Source organism: Penicillium riverlandense (assembly GCF_028828495.1).
Source record: "Penicillium riverlandense strain IBT 135883 chromosome Unknown utg000008l_segment0_segment0, whole genome shotgun sequence".
Lineage (NCBI taxonomy): Eukaryota > Fungi > Ascomycota > Eurotiomycetes > Eurotiales > Aspergillaceae > Penicillium > Penicillium riverlandense.
In genome coordinates, this window is record NW_026643199.1 from 2,794,517 (window position 1) to 2,814,301 (window position 19,785).

The 19,785-nt window shown below is 46.2% G+C and overlaps 4 protein-coding genes across 4 annotated transcripts; 2 read left to right on the forward strand and 2 right to left on the reverse strand.

The window, feature by feature from the left end:
• Positions 1 to 5,857: 5,857 nt before the first annotated feature.
• On the forward strand, positions 5,858 to 8,828 carry N7474_010110 (tetratricopeptide repeat protein; the record flags this gene model as incomplete). Its single annotated transcript, XM_057201520.1, has 3 exons — positions 5,858 to 5,948; positions 6,008 to 6,158; positions 6,206 to 8,828. 3 exons carry the CDS (start codon positions 5,858 to 5,860, stop codon positions 8,826 to 8,828), a joined length of 2,865 nt encoding a protein of 954 aa, XP_057049507.1.
• Positions 8,829 to 9,547: 719 nt separating this feature from the next.
• Positions 9,548 to 10,527, reverse strand: N7474_010111 (carbohydrate-binding protein; the record flags this gene model as incomplete). The annotated part of the gene is made up of 2 exons (XM_057201521.1): positions 9,548 to 10,252; positions 10,309 to 10,527. The coding sequence occupies 2 exons, from the start codon at positions 10,525 to 10,527 to the stop codon at positions 9,548 to 9,550; spliced, it is 924 nt and encodes a 307-aa protein (XP_057049508.1).
• A 4,706-nt stretch (positions 10,528 to 15,233) lies between these two features.
• Positions 15,234 to 16,535, forward strand: N7474_010112 (uncharacterized protein; the record flags this gene model as incomplete). The annotated part of the gene is made up of 4 exons (XM_057201522.1): positions 15,234 to 15,739; positions 15,840 to 16,051; positions 16,104 to 16,315; positions 16,413 to 16,535. 4 exons carry the CDS (start codon positions 15,234 to 15,236, stop codon positions 16,533 to 16,535), a joined length of 1,053 nt encoding a protein of 350 aa, XP_057049509.1.
• A 420-nt stretch (positions 16,536 to 16,955) lies between these two features.
• Positions 16,956 to 18,295, reverse strand: N7474_010113 (uncharacterized protein; the record flags this gene model as incomplete). Its single annotated transcript, XM_057201523.1, has 2 exons — positions 16,956 to 17,139; positions 18,240 to 18,295. The coding sequence occupies 2 exons, from the start codon at positions 18,293 to 18,295 to the stop codon at positions 16,956 to 16,958; spliced, it is 240 nt and encodes a 79-aa protein (XP_057049510.1).
• Positions 18,296 to 19,785: the final 1,490 nt, after the last annotated feature.

Here is a 19,785-nt window from a genome sequence, read left to right on the forward strand (position 1 = left end):
AGGTGTCAAGGATTTGGAAACAGCACTTAGAATGTGCTATGCTGGTCAAGTTACTGCCGCTGCGAAATGGATGGAAAGATGGGACCCTAAGGCCGGTTCCCGCATTTCTGCTCTGTGGATCTGAATTAGACTGTCTGTGATGAAACCCAAAATTAAATATAGAGTAAAACTTATATCAATTATGAAGGAGACAATAATTAAACCTCCCCCGGGCCCTCGGATGGAGAAGTAGGCATAAATGGTTCGTGCAGGACGGGAAAGGGAGAGTCTAGGTTTTTCGGAACGTTTTCTTACTGACTGTATTGTAAAAATGTAGATATCAAGCCACTACTACTGCACAGAAATATTCGAAATCAGCTAGGCCTCAATTATAAAATGCTTTCCTTCGTGGGAAGAACTTGTTTGTTTTCTCAACTCCTGCGTCCTTCTTTCTAGATCCGCTTGGTAAACTTCCCGAAGGAGGCCAATCCGGTAGTTATATACTAGGAAACACATTCCTGAGATGAAACTGAAGAACCCTGTCACAGATGCAGTGACAGTGGGAGTAACCGCCCAAAAACCATTTCGGTGGACATAAACGTTAATCAACGTGTTTACGAACCCTGTGGCGGAATTAAAAAGAACTGGCCTAGCTTCAAAGTAAGCATAAACAAGCACAGATAATAATAACAGGATTAGCAGACAAATTCCCTCCACTCACCAAAATATTTTACCTCGTAGCCACATCAAGTTGTTTCTCCATGTCCACCAAAGCCAGGCCTCACCACAGGTAGCAAGAAAACACAGAATTCCTGCAATGATAAGTAGAGGGGTATTCTGAAAAAGATTATATGTAGCTTGTCCGATATCGGATTTAGAAACTGATGCTTGAACAGACGTAGATGTCCGCAAGTTATTGAACGTATTTGGCAATACTAAATACCCCGCAAGAAGAATCCAAGAAAACGCCGCAGCAGATATATTGTATATTATCCCAATCTCCTGGCTCTTATTTAGCATTATTGAATAGGTAGTGGCGTCTGGTGTTTGCCTGTTTTCTGGAAAGATTTCCATCAAAAAAGCCCAGCCATCGCGCACTAGAGAGGAGGATTTCGTAGAAATACCCATTTAGCTCAATTCTGTTCTGAATTACCTAGGGATTTTTTAGTACATTCACTGGTTGAAACAAATACCAAGGACGGTGGCACTCTATTTATAATATGGGATGCCCGATCGCTGTAACTTCGTTTGCGAATATCGCTTCCAAGATTTGAAAGCAATTATGCTAGATTTATTCTGAACTAATTAAAAGGACATTGATGGACAGCTCCGTCAGCGTCTAGTGAGGGGGGAAAGGGAAAAAAAGGGAGGCAAATCTTCATCAGTCTATGCGAATTGAGCTTGGAACTTTTATCCTATAATCATTTTTAGTCTTCTTTCAATATTATGCCACGCAATTGCTTAATATTAGTCTCTAGCTACCGTGCTGTGTATTAGGCTACTACTTGAAGAGTTGTTTGAGCAGTTTCATTATGCACCATGGCAACACACGCCATGTTTATAAACAGCCTTCAATATCTAGGGGGTAAACATTCGCCTTCGTCCTAATTATATTGTATCTGGAACTTCGTTTACGTTATATAAAATGAAGTGAACACTAGAAGTTTCCGAATCCCAAACCCAAGTCATTGAATTGACATCTGTTTTTTCAAGTTCTCAATAGGCGTAAGCACAGGACGATCGTTCAATGAAATTGCATAAAAGGCTATCCAAAATAAAGCGGCTGGTGTAATATTATGGCTGTTTGGCTTACAATAGCTAAATTGAGTAAGAAAAGGCCGGAAAATTCTGCCCTGTGACATTGTTTTGCAGTAAGGACCAAAGCATTATAAGATAGACCCAGGAACAAAGTCTCGATAGATTTCCAGTTCTTCGTCTTGAATCCCTATTTTCCTCTCAACATTAAACGAAAATATCAAATGGCAAACACACGATCTTCGGTTTCAAAGGCTCGGCAAGCCACGTCTCGAAACACACGATCTTCAGCTTCAAAGGCCCGGCAAGGTACCTCTCGACCTAAGCAATCAAAACGGATAACAAATTCTGCAATCGTTGATAAACAAGGAACTTTTTCTCCCTTCTATGCGGGTTCGGACGACGGCAAAAATGCGTCGGTGGCCACGAGGAATGTTTGGTTCGAGAATATTGTCAAAGAATTTCTTATGGGGCAAGTAATTTTAGACCCTGGGAATTCTAGAATTACTGGAAAAGTGAAAGATGGATATCTCTTGCAGATAACGCTCCCCAAGGCTATGGAACAAATCAACGAGTTTGCTGAAGCGATCGCTGCATTTGAACGCCGTTCTAGCCTCAGATCTAGAATGATTGGTTGAAATATAGTGGAAGAACTAGAAGAATGGTGTGAAAATAGCTTGCCTCTTAGATTTGAAAGAACAATAGTCTCCGGCTGCGAAACTTATTTCCTTTCCGATTTGCTTCTTATTTTATGTATATTATGTTTTAATGAAATAATATACAAAGGTTGACAGTACTTCTGGAAACCGATGTCACCAAAAGACATTCAAATCCACGTCCCTGTCACGTCAAAAATACCCGATTATTGTATAAGCTCGGTTTATGTTATGTATCTCTTCACGTTATATTTAAATATGAGCTTTGCTGCATATAAAATCCGAGTATGCTTTCACTTTGGATGTCGCATTGACAAACCACCTTTTCATCTAAAAAACACATTCAAGTTATCAATCGATTTCGGTCAGACTTTCGAGTCTCGTGATATTCCTCAAAAGTGATGTAGAGATTTCATAGCCAACCAAACGACAATTCTGATTGCAAGTCGCCCAGAAACGAATGTAACCCCGAAGGTTGAGTGAAATTCATTTCAATCAACTCGAGGATTTCCAAAGGTACTGTAGATCATGGAAAAAAGACATCCTAATTCCAAACGCCTAGTATAACGAAGAGTCTAGGAGAACTAAGACCAAGGCTTGTAATGGATAGGTAGAAAGGTATGTTCAAATAGCAGCTACAATAGAAGATCAACCGACGATGCAAGCCTCCTAGAGTGATCGCTCAAACGGATCATTCCATAACATCCAACACCACGCTCTGACTACCTGCGTAAGTATTACGCAGAGGAAAAAGAGCAAATAAACACCCAATCTAGGGGTAATCTGAGCTCTCATGCAATTAAATGACCGAACCTAGGGGTAGAAGTCCTCGAGACTACATCCAGCCCGAGGAATAAAAATAACAACAAAAATAATGGTACTTAGAATTTTATGCTGCCTTGTTTAGCATAAAGACCTCTGCTCTCCATGATCGCAATTTTTAGTTAAAGAGGTCAAAATAAGGTAAAGAAAAATGATTAATGAAAAACAACTGTAAAAAAGACAAGCAAGCAATAATTTCCAGAATATACCGGTTTTTATTTCGGATAAAATAAAAAATACGATATCTTCAATTATTTGATTTCGAATATGAACGATTAACTCTGACATTCAAAACGAATACATAAAAGCCTGTATTCTAATTAGATTAACTTTAGGTGCCCAAAACTCGCTTTGAATGTCCTGAAACCATGATGAGTGAACTCAGCCGGCGATCATGCTCTGTTTTGTCATACGTACTTTTCATGGTCTCAGCCTTGCTCTTGGTATTTGTGGGGACTGGATGTACTGAGAAGTCAAGCCCTCAAAGAGACCTTTTTTTTATGAAAGTAAGAAGCCAATGTGACGGCTGTCCACCTTTTATACATATGCTGAAATATTGACAATATGTAGGCTAACATGACGGGATTCTCTGCTGATTTGGGAAATGAGATAGCAGGTATTGTAGATAAACGATCATTAATAAGCCACACCTCTTCGGTAGTGGCAAGTGCGGCAGAAAATGCCAATAACGTAGGCTCTTCAGTTAAAGATGGATCAGAGCACATTGGAAATACTGCAAGTAGTGCTATTCAGAGCGCCACATCCGCTGCAAAAGAGTTACCAGAAATCGCTCAAAATGAACTTGCTAAATTAGAATCAAATATTGCCGAGTTTTATTTAATAGGGTTGTTGGGATATTGTAAAGGAAAATACGGTGAAGCGAACTCAGTTATCACAAACTGCAGTTCTCCGAATGCCGGCTTCTGGTTTAACTTTACGGAAGTATTAGGCCTCGAGACGACCTGGGCTGAAAAGCTGTTCCCATCAGAGATTCAAAAGGCGGAAACAGTATATCGTGACGCGGCACAATTTATGGATGCAGCTTATATGATTGCCTTTATATCAAATATCGCAACTTGCATCAGTGGACCACTTATTGAAACAAAATATCAAGGCTCTCCATGGATCCGTAAAGCGGTTGCCATTATTTCAAGTGTAAAAATCATTCTACCCCATGTTAGAGAAAGTACAAGCTAACTTGTTGCTACAACATTCAGATAGCTATGATGTCCAGCGCGTTGGCTTCTGCTACAGCAACCGGGATTTACGTTTCATTTGTTACAGCTCTAAATGCGGTTTCTACTGAAGTTGGCATTCAAGCCACGATCGGTTCAGTGATGATAAGTGTCACTTGGCTGTCTACAGCATTATCTATTGTCGGTAGAATAATTTGGGGCATCAACTCCCACCCCAGGTCACGAATCATGGGAAGAGATCTCTTATCGTGAGTCCATTTGAACAATGAAGGCAGTCATTTTTGTCCTCGCAAAGTTTGGTAATGGAGGGAAAGTTGGGAGCGGGCTTGAATGGTCAGATAGCGCCACCAGATTACGATCGTACCTGTAATTATCAGGGAGGCAAGACAAAAAGGGCCTCACGCGGTGCACCAATGTGAATTAAGTATCTAGGTCGCAGTAATCTTCATGGGGAGCCAAAATTCAGATAGGACGATTTAAGTACAGTATTAATGCAAATTCTATTGGTAGTTTTGGTAGTCTGCATTTCGCTCAATGGAGTGAGGATATGGGTTTCCATGAGCATCATGAGAATCAGGATTAAAATTGCATTATCATACTCACTGATCTAATGAATCTCGCGAATAAACCGCTGTAACCTTTGGATACTTGAGCGAAGCGATAGACTTTATTTCTCTGGTTTTCTTCACGACTATGGATGAGACTTCCATGAACGTTTCCGTCATACTCGGTCGTGAAATTTGTTCCGTAATACTGTAGACATGTTCAAGTACAGTGGCGACCGCTATCGCCTTCCATGTCCGACAACATAGAGAAGCTCTTTCAAACCCTAATCACATGCAACACCAATCCAGATATGGTTAGTCCCGTGTTTGAAGATCCGTTCTAAAGCTGAATTGTGAAATGCCAAAATGAGGACACACTAGTGTAAGTAATTAGTGGACGTATCATTACACTTCCAGAAATACACTATAGTGCGCCCACCTTGACGTCGTCCCAACATAAGGGTCCCAAACTCCAGCACCACCAAGCTACAGCACCACCAACCTTACCCCCCCGGCTGCAAATGGCACGAAACCACATCAGATAGTGACGTTGAACCGCTTACATTGTGTCTTTGGGACTGATGACGGCAATGGCCTCTCAAAATACAGAGGTTAATAAAGCGTGTTCATATGCTTATCGGGAGAAAGGGGATGGGATCTAGCTGATTATGGCGTGCTGCGCTTGGTCTGGGTGTTTGGGCTCGGGCTGATCTCGTTCCTAGGAAGGGGCTAATCCTACCCCACGCAGGACCAACACGATGCTCCATATGGGTTGCCTGCCAACCCAATTCCCTGTCCTAGCGCCACGGAGTCACCTGATGGTGAAGCTAAGGCTACGTGCCCCTCCTTCAGCTGAGAGTCAGACAATGACTCTTCACATGAACACAGACGACCTACGGTTATTATGACATCGATATCGTTCGTTGGAAACAACCATGGGATCCAGGTTGGAGATAACCGTGGCTCAATCGTGGCAGAGTTCCATCTACATCCAGGTAAGTTGGCGGAACGGGACAAGATTAAACTCGTTACTAATCGCCACGTCCCACCCTAGAGCGACCGGAAACTCCGCCCAGCCCTTTATCAACTGTGCCATTCACGCGCGATCCAGACTTTGTTAGTCGCAGCACGCTGCTTCATTGGATTCAGGAGAAAAGTCTAGTGCCAGGGTCAAGAATAGCGCTCGTCGGGCTTGGCGGTGTCGGGTGAGTATAGAGCGACCAGTACGTAGTTTATTACTGACAACCCGAAGAAAATCGCAACTTGCTATCGAATACTCCTACCGAATCCGATCCGAATCGCCGGCGACATGGGTTTTCTGGGTCTATGCGAGTAACGAAGCCCGGTTCGAGCAAAGTTTCCGAGACATCGCGGACCAGGTTAAAATCCCAGGTCGTCAGGATCCAACGGCCAACATATTTAAACTAGTCGAGAACTGGTTTAGGGATGAGAGAAAAGGGAACTGGATTTGTATCCTTGATAATGTCGATGATGCTCAGTTCCTTTGCTCGTTTCCGGCGGCAACGAAGCAAGATCCAACGAAAGGCCTAACAAAAGCCTCGACCAAACCGCTATTGGAGTATATTCCTAGAAGCCGGAATGGATTTATCATTATAACGAGTCGCTCCAGAGAGGTTGCGTCGAAAATGGTCGATCACAAGGACCTTCTTGAAGTTAAGCCGATGGAAAGGTCGGAGGCGCTAGAGCTTCTGCAAAGAAAGCTTGAACAAGTAGGGGAGAGCCAAGAGAGTCGACAGTTGGTGGAAGAGCTCGAGTTCATGCCTCTAGCGATCGTACAGGCCGCCAGCTATATTCGAAATCGGGCGCCTCGCTATTCAGTATCACGGTATCTAAGAGATTTCCAAGAGAGTGACCGTGAAGCGACAAAGCTTCTGAGAAAAGAGGCAGGTTACCTTTACCGGGACTGGGAAGCAAAGAACTCAATTCTAGTAACGTGGCAAATGTCATTCGACTATATTCGCCGCACCAAGCCATCTGCATCGGACTTGCTTTCTCTCATGAGCTTTTTCGATCGACAAGGGATACTGGACAGCCTTATCCGGCTTCAACCTAACTACAACTGCACCTTCGGCTCAGAGCTCTTGGACGGCTCCAGTGACGGGAAGACATCTAAACCTGATGCGAGCCCCAATTTTGAAGATGATGTCACAACGTTAAGGAATTACTCATTCATATCTGTTAGCGAGACTGGCACTTTCTTCACGATGCATCGACTAGTGCAACTGTCTACGCGCGCGTGGTTGAAATCTCGTGGACAAATAGATCAATGGAGGGATTACTTTATTAGCAATCTATGCGAAGCGTTATCCACCGGCGAATACGAAAACTGGGAGACGTGCAGGCCGCTCTTCCCTCATATTAAAGCTGCAATGTCACAGCGGCCAGCATCGCGTCAATCTAGACGACAATGGGCTACGCTACTTTTCAGAGGCGCATGGTATGCGTCGAAAAGCGGTAACATCACAGATGTAAGAGAAATGGCATCAAGATCAAGAAATGAAAGGGCGGCTTTATTAGGTGAAGAGCATGAAGAAGTTTTGGATAGCACCGACATGTTGGCAAAAGCGTACTGGCTTGAGGGCCAGTCGGAAGAGGCCGAGAAACTCTTGGTGCACGTGATAGAGACTCGCAAGACGAAACTCGGCAAGGATCATCCCGACACGCTGGCGAGCATAGCAAACCTAGCGGCGACGTATATGAGCCAGGGCCGATGGGCGGAGGCCGAGCAGCTCAACATACAGGTGATGGAGACTCGCAAGACGAAGCTCGGCAAGAATCACTCCGACACACTAACTAGTATGGCCAACCTCGCGGCGACGTATTCGAACCAGGGCCGCTGGGAGGAGGCCGAGCAGCTCGAGGTGCAGGTGATAGAGACTCGCAAGACGAAGCTCGGCAAGGATCATCCCGACACGCTGATGAGCATGAACAACCTAGCGACGACGTATATGAAGCAGGGCCGCTGGGAGGAAGCCGAGCAGCTCAACATACAGGTGATAGGGACTCGCAAGACGAAGCTCGGCAAGGATCATCCCGACACGCTGATGAGCATGAGCAACCTAGCGACGACGTATATGAACCAGGGCCGATGGGCGGAGGCCGAGCAGGTCTTGCTACAGGTGATAGAGATGAGCAAGACGAAGCTCGGCGAGGATCATCCCTACACGCTAACTAGTATGGCCAACCTCGCGACGACGTATTGGAACCAGGGCCGGTTGGAGGAGGCTGAGAAGCTTGAGGCGCAGGTGATGGAGATGAGCAAGATTAAGCTCGGCAAGGATCATCCCGACACGCTGATAAGCATGAACAACCTAGCGACGACATATATGAACCAGGGCCGCTGGGAAGAGGCCGAGAAGCTCGAGGTGCAGGTGATAGAGACTTGCAAGACGAAGCTCGGCGAAGACCATCCCGACACGCTGATGAGTATGGCCAACCTAGCGTCGACGTACCGAAACCAACGCCGGTGGGAAGAGGCTGAGCAACTCAACATACAGGTGATAGAGACTTGCAAGACGAAGCTTGGCGAAGATCATCCCGATACGCTAATGGTTATGGCCAACCTGGCATCGACGTATAGTTACCAGGGCCGGTGGGAAGAGAGTGAGCAACTCAACATGCAGGTGATGAAGACGCGCAGGACGAAGCTCGGCGAGGACCATCCCGAGACGCTGAGGAGTATGTCTAATCTCTCTTTCACCTGGAAATCGTCAGGTCGCGATGCCGAAGCCATCAACATACTACGAAAATGCTTGGTCAAGCAGAAAAAATTACTAGGCCTAAACCATCCGGACACCTTGTCTAACTCTAAAACATTGCTGGAATGGGAAACGGAGTTGAATATGAATTCCTAGATAAGCTAGATATTTGAATATAACTCGTTATATTCCGCACCTTCATCCCATTCGGTTAATAGAAGAAAACCCAGCTGATCTAACTGCAGCTAATCCATGGCACAATCCGGGGCCGCGCAGGGAGAGAACAGGATAGGTGTACGCCCAAAGTAACCGGGAGTAGGGGCATACTAGGAGTTTTTGTCCATGGGTCGACGGTCCGGGTTTGATAGGCATCGTCACTGCAAAGGCTATTCGCCATCTGAATGTCTGTGGTGAGGGGAAGCCTAAGCAAAAGGAACTGGAAGAGTTAGCTAGTAAACTCTGGTGAGCAATAAAATCCAAAAACATGGCATGATGATACAGTACGTCTCGAAACTGGTGTCACCACTTATACTCTTCGATTGTTTCTCAAACCCAAGTGCCAAGATCCACTAGTCTATATTAAGGATAGTTCCGGAATAACAATGTTCCTGTATTGTCAGTCATACAATACCTTACCTCAATATATTACGTGACTAATGTTTAGTATCTGTATGCCTGCCATGGTAGCCGGAACCCTTTTGTCATGGACATTCCATGGAAAAGTAACCTATTCAGACGAGACCTGAAGTAAGTCTCAAGGTTTTTAGTAATGGTTTGATCTCTGAACTGTACAAAGGACATGAATTTTAGCAGTAGGAAACTAGCAAATATACAATTTGTGTCAAACTTATCGCGGAAAGTGCAAAGCTTCATACTCAAGACCAAAAAACCAAATCTCCGTTACGGCCGCGAACGAAGACCTCCAACTTTTGGGAACCGAGCGGACTCAGAACTGGTACCCCAGCAACTGCGCCCCCAAGTGATGTCCAGTTAGTACCCGCGGGCACCCAGTTTACCCCATCATAACACGCTTTATGCCGAACACTTAAATCAGCGGCCTGTATGACAACGTCTAGATGTTTGGCACTTCCAGCTACTGCACGTGGCCCTTTCAACATCTTACCAAGAGCTGGATTCCAATTATTTTGCGAAGGTCCCCACTGGCCGTTATCAAAGGCCTTGTGAAACACATTGTCGTCAGCCCAATGCGCAAAAATATCGATTCGGCCAGGACCCCATGATACAGCCTCTGGGCCGCTAAGCACGTTACCTCCCAGTGAGCCCCAAGTTGGAGTCCAAGAGGTTCCAAGCAAGGCTTTGCCAAGGACGGCATTGTTGGTTCCACGGACATAGACGTCAACTCTGTCTGGGCTCATTGATACTGGTGCTGGGGTGCCAAGTATCGGACCGCCGAGCGACTCCCAGCTTTCCCACTGTCGCCCAGTCCACGCTCGGTGCCAGAGATTATGGTCGGAAGCCCCATGAACGAACACGTCAAGTCGATGTGCGCCCCATGACACAACCATCGGCTTCTCGATGATATTGTGACCGAGGGGTTCCCAGTTGTTAGGGGGTTCCACCTTGTTCCATCAAACCATTTGTGTAGTACACTATTGTCAGTGCCCCGGGCAAACACATCCAGCCGCTCGCGATCCCAGGAAACGGCAGATGGCCCTTCGGCAATATCACCGCCGAGCGACTCCCAACCGGACCTAGGCTTCCAGTCCTGGCCCTCCCGCCATTTGTGCAGAACTTGATTATGGATATCTCGAACAAAGACGTCAAGCCTGTCCGATGCCCACGACACAGTGGCTGCTTCACCAATGATTTCCCCGCCCAGACTATTCCAACCCATCTTTAGATCTGCCAGTGACCCGATTAGTAAGACGACACTAAGGCTTTCTGGAATTAATACCTCGCACTGATAGAGTTGGGAAGCCTGATTGATATGATATTGTATGAAGTGCTTCTCATATAACTTAGCAACAAGAAATAGCTTTTTAGTTTGAGGACTTGAACGACTAGAAATAAAAGGTTAATATGCTCGTAGGGGATAGGGAAGTTAGCGGAAATGATCAACCGATGAAGTCATATTCTAGATAGTGTTAGATCGATTCTTCTAGGCTATTTCATTCTGCTGAAAATGCACTGCTATGGAAGCTTTCAATACATCATTCACTTGTCAACGATAGAGCCTAGAATCTCAAATGACACGTCGTGTGTAGCCAGAACCTAGGTACCCTCATGGTGTTTGTTTGCAAGTAGGAATCTTTGAAGAACAGTTGGTTTCTATAGACCGAGCGAGACCAAATATTAATCACGAGGCCATTTAACCACATGCCTCTATGTGGCGAATATGAACTAATAAAGATGAAAACGGTCTGCGTCGCGAAACTACGAAATGACGCCACCGCAGTACTCAGATAAGCTCTTAGAATCTTAACTTTAATAGCTAGTGCACCAAATTACATAAAACCGGGTAGCATCCAGCAATGAAAGGAGTCCAGTTTAGGTGGTGTGGTAATCCTTCACCGCCCGGCACATCCTGGGTGCGGCCGTGCATAGGTAGTTGGCGGCATCAGCAATTTGGAGAGTCGCTTATTATCATACAGACTGTCTCGAAACTGGTGTTACCACTTACACTCTTTAATTGTTTCTTGGACCCGAATGCCAAGATCCACTATACTATATCAAGAATTGGCCCGGGAGATTGTTATTCCTGTATAAATTAACACATACAGTGTTGTACTCCAACTATCACATGACTCATGTTTCTAATTTTCGCAGACAATGCAAACAAGTTAAACAGTGCGGGAGTGGGCGTCGAGGGTCTGGCTATGTGTCATTTCACCCTACCTTATTTTGTCTGCTCCTATGTGCAAGTGACCACCTTGAGGCTTCCTTGGAACTAGATAATCTGAAGAAGAACCATCCTTATATGCAGAGTACGCCTGATTTTGCTCATCACAATACAGTACTGAGTCTGTCAGCCTGGGGAGAATCTGGGTTGTGGCAAGGAAACTAGACTTGGATTTGCCACCCGGTTTCCACTGGAAGTAGATAAAAGAGATTGCTGAAATAGAACTATGCTGGAGGATAGCCTGCAATCGGCGGGCAAAGCTGGTTTAAACCTCGCGCCGAGGGCCCAAAACGAAGGTCTGGTCTAGGCCGGACAATACTATTGTTGTCGTATCTGTAATAAACCGTTTGCAACAATATTCTAATCAGCGGTTTGAAGCACTGTTATCGATTGGACAACGGAGAAGCAGCTGATGGAATGGGCCCGTCGGTACTGTCTCGACAAAAGCTTGACACTTCAGATATATATGCAGCCCATTCTGGACTTTACAATAACCAAGTATGAAATATTATTCCAACATCCTGGCGGTTTACCAAGGATGGAAATATTGCACCCTACGAATTTGGCTTCAGTGATAGTGCAGAAAAGGTTCTCGATTTGGATAATCCCGAGATCGCCTCTTTTCTGCAGCAGCTTCAACAGCTGCTTAAAAAAACAGGCTTGATACATCTATTCGGATTGCAACTGCTTGATACGAGCCCATTTCCTACTCTTGAATTCACTACTGGAAGAGCAAATATAACTCTTCCCTTTGGTGCATTTGGGAATGGCCAAATTGATTGTGCGGATGCCCTGTGGAAATTTGAGACTCTGCAAAATACTCCAGGAGGACCATCAGTGTTAGGAGCTGTCAAAAGTCATGCCTTCGACAAGGTGGTCAGCATACTGGAAATCAGATACATATAAGCCATCCCTAAAGAAGGGGAATGGTAAATTCTCATCTCGTCTGGAAAATCATGCCTTGCCATTGACTTGTATTATTAGTATCTGTTATTGGTCCCAGCGCGGTCAAATCGAAGAGGGAAATCGCCTATCTGTTGAAAGTTTGTTGAAATTTAAAATGGGTGAAATTGAAATCTTTATTTCCGGATTATATTCCATAAAGCAAACTAAAAAAAGCAGAATAGTAATTTAAGGTACAACTTCACGCAATATGTTTAAAGTGAAAGTCTGGTTCTAGGATGAATGTCGGCTAAGAGCTTCGAGTTATCTATACCTGTGCAGCCACAATATTTGCTGAACAGCGTCCCTCTCAACTAGCATCGCAATATGTGCTCGCAGTGTCAAACCAACAGGCATCGTAACATGCCTATTTCGCTCTTTTGGAAGTCAAACTTGTTCCAGGGCCAAATCGGCTCCTCCTCAAGAGACAAATTGCGCTTCTCGAGTTGATAAAGTGTTTCCAGCAATACTGGTGTGATGCTCCGTGGCCGCCTGTGTTAGGCTATGTTTTAACGCTGTGCCCACGCGTGATTAATTAAAGATCTGCGCGTACCAAGAGATGATGGTTTTCGATGTGGGATACCAAGGTGTCAGGTGTATCTAAGTTACAAGTGAATACACCCTGCCATCTGTTCTCGTTACTCTGTGTAAGAACACTACAAGCCCTATTGACAAGGATACTCCGGAAAAACTCCCAATGTAGACTAGCGCGTCTTGGCAATTAAGGTTCGAGAAAGAATCTCAGAGTGTAACTGGTGACACCAGTTTCGAGACATACTGTAAGCAGTGGCGGAGATTACGAATAATCCTAACCGTCGAGTCTTGCCTATCAACTTGGCCGTGGATGGACTCCCAAAAAAGCACCGGGCTCTCTGCAGTGAAGCAACTGCAAAATACTATACAGAGAAGAGTTGTTGACAGGTTGCCGATGCAAAGACCGCTATGTTTGCTGAGTTTGCATCGAACCTTCGACTGGAAGTTCGCTTCTCTAATTCTAGGCCCCTGTATCTTCCATACTAGTATTTTAAGCTTCAAGTATTTAATACCTGGTTAGCTACAAAACGGATTATTTACGCGCTATTCATAAATAGAATAGCGTATCATGTGATTAGGGTTTGAAAGAGCCTCTCTATGTTTCAGACATGGAAGCCGATAGCGGTCGCCACTGTACCAATATGCTTGACAATTTTGATCTCTTCATAAAATGGCACTTCAGACAGGTAACAGCTCTTGCACACAAAATCTTGGAATCATGAATATCGCCGTGCTACGCCTTTAAGATACGTCACCCAGGTAACCCGCAGCCGCGTTCATACTGAAAACAAAGAAAGCACTTGGCAAGTCAACTACGGATGAATGAGTGCGAGGCCACCAAGAGGTGCATTGTAAACGAAAGTGAGATGTTATTCCCACGGATTCTTTCCTGTATAGACTGGGCGCTACAAATCCCATGCACTCGCAATCCAGGAATGTCACATCCGAGAATGACCACAAGGCTCATTTTTGAATAGCGCCAAAGGTCCCTACGAAATGACTCTCTCCGCCCTTCAGTTGCCACACTGTGGGTCCCTGTCTCCTTTTTTATCTCGCCTAGTAGGCGTGAGGCTAACCCAACAATGAACCATTCTATACGTGAGGCAATTTGTCAACTCTCAAGGACTGCGCCAGTGAACACCGTCTCCAGCCGGCATGTGGAGCCGTTCGGGTTCTGGCGCTGGAGGCGAGGAGATTTCCTTATCGGCGGTGTCTCACCTAACCAAAAAACTACCCTTGTCGCCCGTGGGGTGATTGCACAAGGTCATGAGGTTTGCCTGACTCGCCTGCTAAAGTCGGCTAGTTCCTGGGAGTGGACTCTGTCTCTGTCAGCTATGCGGCACAGTCAAGGAGACCTATTTCTGCTACCACGGCACAGCCGCACCATAATGTCAAAGTGAGAAGTGTCATTTTATGAGTGTAACCTTCCTTTCCTTCGCGCGGTGATTGGTGCTTCCTGTGCTGATACGGACATCGCGAATGTTCGCTGACCTGGCTGATCGTTGTCGATTGGACCCTTACAAGTCTTACCCATCGGCGGCGTGCTGCCTCGACACATGCGAGTCTAGATTGGCGCAGCTGCATGTATTCGCACCCTTCCCGTGTGGATCCCTGAATAGCCTACGAAATTCATCAATTGTCCCACTGTTCTGCCACGGCCGCTCGGGTAATTGTGTGCTTTGACTCTTGGACCCTCACTCTCAGGGGCGAAATACGGACGATTTGTTCACCTGCATAAGTGGGTCGCCTTTCGCCAATGATTTTCAGCTTAGAAGCGCCGTTGGTGATTCAAGCCGTCGGGGACCACGGAATGCGCAGCCTTCTTGACGGAATAGTGTGGAGAGGAGCCACAAGGTGGTCGAGCTCCCCATTTTCTCCTAATACATCAGCTGTTCATGTGTCTAGTGGAAACGAGGGTCATGGCGCGCTAGTTACATTCCGATTGGGCTATCTGTATACTATTGTCAGTCTTTATATTCCCTGGCTGCGCTGCGCGATATGCAATGGCATATATTTGACCCCTGCTCGCGCTCGGAGGCAAAGGATCCATTCGAGGAGACTCTTCGTTCTTTTTCGTACCCCTCCCCCAAACCCTGCCCCCACCTACGCCCTCCCTCCATATTACTGTACCCTACTGTTCTTTCCAAGGGTATTTAGTTTCCGCAACCTGGGTGTCTTTGGAAAGTAACCTAACCAATCTTTCTTCAAGTTGTTCAACGTTGGCAATGGATTCAAATATTGTGGACAAAGATTCTTTAGATGGCGAAAGACAAGAAGACAATCCAACATTGCGTGATGGGGAGGGACAACCTCGATTACAACAGTTCGATCCCTCACGCCAAAAACTACTCGCCATTCTAGAGTTATCGCGGTCATTTCACGCTGTTTTCCAAGGCGACACTAGCATCGCAAGATATTTCAAAGTACCGCTTATGAGCGACACTGTGGCAGAGAGGGTTGCCTGGCTATTCAACGAACCGCATCCGCAGGTCATTGAATCTGAGAACGATGACTGTGGTGATAATATTACTTGGATAGACATCATTCGCGACCATACGTGCGAGCCCAAGCTCCAGAGCGATGGCAGCTATTATTGTCGCCTTGAGAAGCGCGGGGTGTTGGTCAAAATATCCGAGTACGACCGCAACTTGATTTTCTCTGACGATCTCCGAAACCTTGTTCACATAAAATCCCACGGAAGTGATGTGCAGGCGGAAAAAGATACGATGACGTTGGTGAGGACGGAAATATTATCATGGAATGACATTGCATTGAAGTTTTGCATGCCCCCGAGATGCTTTAGTTTTCTAACAATCGCTAATTTGGTTGAGAGCAGTGGTTGATATGAATAACAGCATACTTGGCACTCTGGATGCCAAGCTAGATGCGCTTGAGAAGACAGACAAAGCTTCTTGTTCCGCTCAAGCTGGATCAAATTACGCGTGCAACTCTAATGTAACCGACTTGCAAGATCACTTGACACACAAAGCTTCCGCTAGGGGACAAGGAGCAATGGTGCGAAAGAGAGGCAGAAAAAGTGGGCGTGAGTCTTGTCTTATGGTGACTGGACAGAAGCTTATGTTGACGGAATCTAGGTTTGCCTCGCAATCCTACCTGGACCGATGGGGAATTGGACAAGTTACCCTCATGGTTCGAGCCACGGCGCCATCGGTCCCAAGACGAGATTGAGCGTGATTTCCTGCGCGACTTTCATTGTTACCGAAGCTTCTCTGCCATCCAGACCAAGTACTACGATCAGAAAAAAAAGAACAAGAAAGGTGTCGGACACCGCAACAAAAGAAAGACTGTTCGTGGAAAACAAATAGTACCGTCGGCTACTGTGACCCCGCTCATTCCTTGTACGGCAGTAAATCCTGAGACTTTTACCTCGTCGTTGATAACAGATTCGCCTGCTTGTCCTGAAGAATCTCCTTGCTCGACTTCTCCTCGAAGCCCTCAAGAGCTACACACATTGGGCAGAGAGATTGCTGAACCTGAGCAGTCACGGTCAGGGTATCCTCACGTAGAACTCTCTGAGTCACAGGGTCCAGAGAATATGGCGGAACGGGCCTTATTAGGTCACCCTGCGAGATCGAATGATTCTCAGCTAAGTACACTCGAGCTTAGCCAAGCTTATACCACTGAGATGGTCCCAGGGAGCGGGAGGTTGTCCAAAACAGAAATTCAAACAAACCGGGTTTCTTCTATTGATCGCGAAGGTGCCGATGAGAGCCACAAAGATTACCAGCATGTGTGCAGACCAGAGTCCGCTTCCTCACAGGTGGAAGGCAGGCGGGCATCTAGTTCAGAGAACGGAATACTGTTAGAAACGTTGGAAGCTCGTGGGGAAGCTCTGATTTCTCAGAACCATGCGAACCGTCACAGCCAGCCCCGTGATGAGCAACCACAGCAGAGAATCCTACACCGGGATTGAATTCACTTGTCTCTCATTTACAGCTACCGATGACCACGACATTATGTCCATCGGTGCAGATGGAGTGCAGCCGATGCTGAGCAACCAAATGGAAAGCGGAGGACCAGAAAAATCCCAATCCGAGTATCAGGAGAACCAGGAAGAATTGCGACAGAATCTCGAACAAGATGATAATGATCGAAATATCTCGCAGAGACCTGTGAATTTTGTTAGCAATCACAACATCACGTTGCCTGAGCCTTCCTGAACTGAGGCTCTGCCAGAACGGGGCACAAATTCTACCAGGGGCTTTTTGAATCCACCAGATAATGTTCTGTCTATCTCAAACTGCGCCACGTCCGAATCCAATGAACGAACGAATGTTGATACGGCGTGCGATCACCTATCTGACCAGATCAAAATTCTGGGAAACTCAAAACCAAACGCGAATCGGTCCAAATCCGATGCGCAGCTGAGCAGCGCGGTACATCTCCAACAGAGAGATGTCTCTGGCGTACAGGAACAGATGCAAGACCAAGAACTACAGAGCCGGAATACCGGTGCTCCGGTACCATCTGCACCAAATTTTCAGACTGCATCCTCAACTGGTATCCCTGGATCCGGACAGCGCCGGGTGGCAAAACGAAATCGAACGTATAGCCCCAGAACCACGACTGGCTGTGTGACTTGTCGACGCAGGAAAAAGAAATGTGACGAGCAATCTCCTTCGTGTAAGTCGAGAATTACTTTAAAATGGCCTTTACGGGCGATATCACAAACAGTTATTTAAAGGCTAATTGTGCTCTGCAGGCAACACCTGCATTCGAGCTGGATTTATATGTGAGGGTTATATGCCGAAAACTACTCGACGTAGGCGAAAGAGGTCTTTAAGCTTAGAGAACCTCGTTCCGCTGATGCAAAGACAGCACTGCTTAGATATCAATGGATGGTCTCCACAAGAAATGCCCCTGCCCCATGAAAGACAATCTAGCCTGATCGAGGCCCGCTGGCCACCAAGGCCAGTTGTGACTGATACCCAGGAATGCAATTCCAGCACAAGTGGCACACGTTCCAGCCTCGCGTCCTGGTCGCAACAAGACATGCTCAGTGACTCTCATCACTCACATATGGTTTCGGATAATCGGAATGCTCCACAGATACTTGGATCGCATGAGAGTCAACCCAGATCCGATCCTCTAAAACTTAGGCATCTCCTGAACTGAAACCTGGCAATACCGCACGAAGTGTATCAATTAATGGTGATTTTTTCTCAAAAACAAGTAATAGATATTGGAACGCTCTACTATACAGTACATACACATGGACATACATGGTCAAGATAGCTGCATACAGCACCGTTACCTGGTGGGTCATGGTCATTGAAAATACACACACTCAAGCTGTAGTCCGTCGATGTTACAGTGTCTTGGATACGTTGAAAGTTCCTGTCTCATGGACTATAGTTCATTTGCTAATATAGCTGGATTCGAAATTGGTTTCCATATTTTACACAGAAAAGTTGTTTCCGAAACCCCAAATCCAAGAAGCACGCTATGCTGGATACGGTTAGCGTAGACTCACGCGCTCGTTCGCCAAGCTCACAGGAGGAAGGTCCTTTCAAGACATCATTTCACAAGCTGTGAGTTACATGTACCGAAAACGCAGGAACAGTCAACATATGATTGCTGATTCAGCTAAATGACAGGTGGATCGCAAAAAAAGTTGAACTAACAACCAATCAGTTGACTTGCTCCTCCTGTCCTCGTTTGTAAATGTCGATCGCGGCTCCCAAACGCATCCAGCGCAGCGCGAAGAATTCACGGCTAGAGTTTTCTGTGAGCGCTAGCCACATTTCGATGAGGAAGATGGCACCACCGTTGCAGTAGATACGCTTAGACGAATGTGATCGAAGGTCACAAGATGACAGATATCGCCCTACTTTGGCGTACTGTAAACTGCGGCAGGGTCCGCTAGGTAGTTGGATTTGATCTTTATACGCATATTATCGGTGGGTACAGATCCGCTGCCATCTAGCTCGGAGGGCATCCGCGCTTGTTCGGGAGTCACGCTCTCTTAGAACACGGATGAGCTGAATGACTATGATACCTTGGGCGGTTTTTTCCTTGAATCTCAAATCCCAGTCGTGGGACTTCACTTGAGACAGTATTTCAACGCGTTCCGAGGGGTGCATATCAGGGAACCCAGTGATATTAAAGCATGCTTCCTCTGGAACGGATAATAGCGACACTGCCGGGTTGCGAGCGCACAATATTTCCCATAGTCGATCAACCATTGACTGGACAACTTCGTAGTATATATCTCCTACTAGCGGTCCTACTAGCGGAGCCGATCTCTTCATATCGAGATCATTGTGCCGTGCACTATGTCGAGTTGGAACCGATGCGAGGATAGCAGAACAGAGTATCTGGTCCCGAAAGGAGAAATGTGGCCTTTTTATGCGTCCGATAGGGCGGAAAGAAGTGGCAGATTCCTTCCTAGCGTAGGCATCTGTGATGGCCTCGGTGGACGTTGGTGGATGGCAGGAGCAAGTTCCCTGTACCTATTAGTGGCACAGCTACTGTGGGCTATAGAAGAGTTGCCGTCTAGAACCATCGATGTCTGAACAATGCTGGGGGAGAGCGCCAACGTGGTCTGAGGTGCAGCCAACTAGGCGGGCGGGGCAGAAAGCGCATTAATGAAATACCTGAGTACAGGGAACGTGGCGAATCAATATTGTCAGGTATTTTACCACTTCGAAGTGACGCGCAGGGGCTATCTGTAATCTAGCTGGATCCGGACTAGACAGTTTCACCATCGCTTTAGCGTTTGGGTTTGACATAGTTCCTCTGTGTGCAAAATGGAAG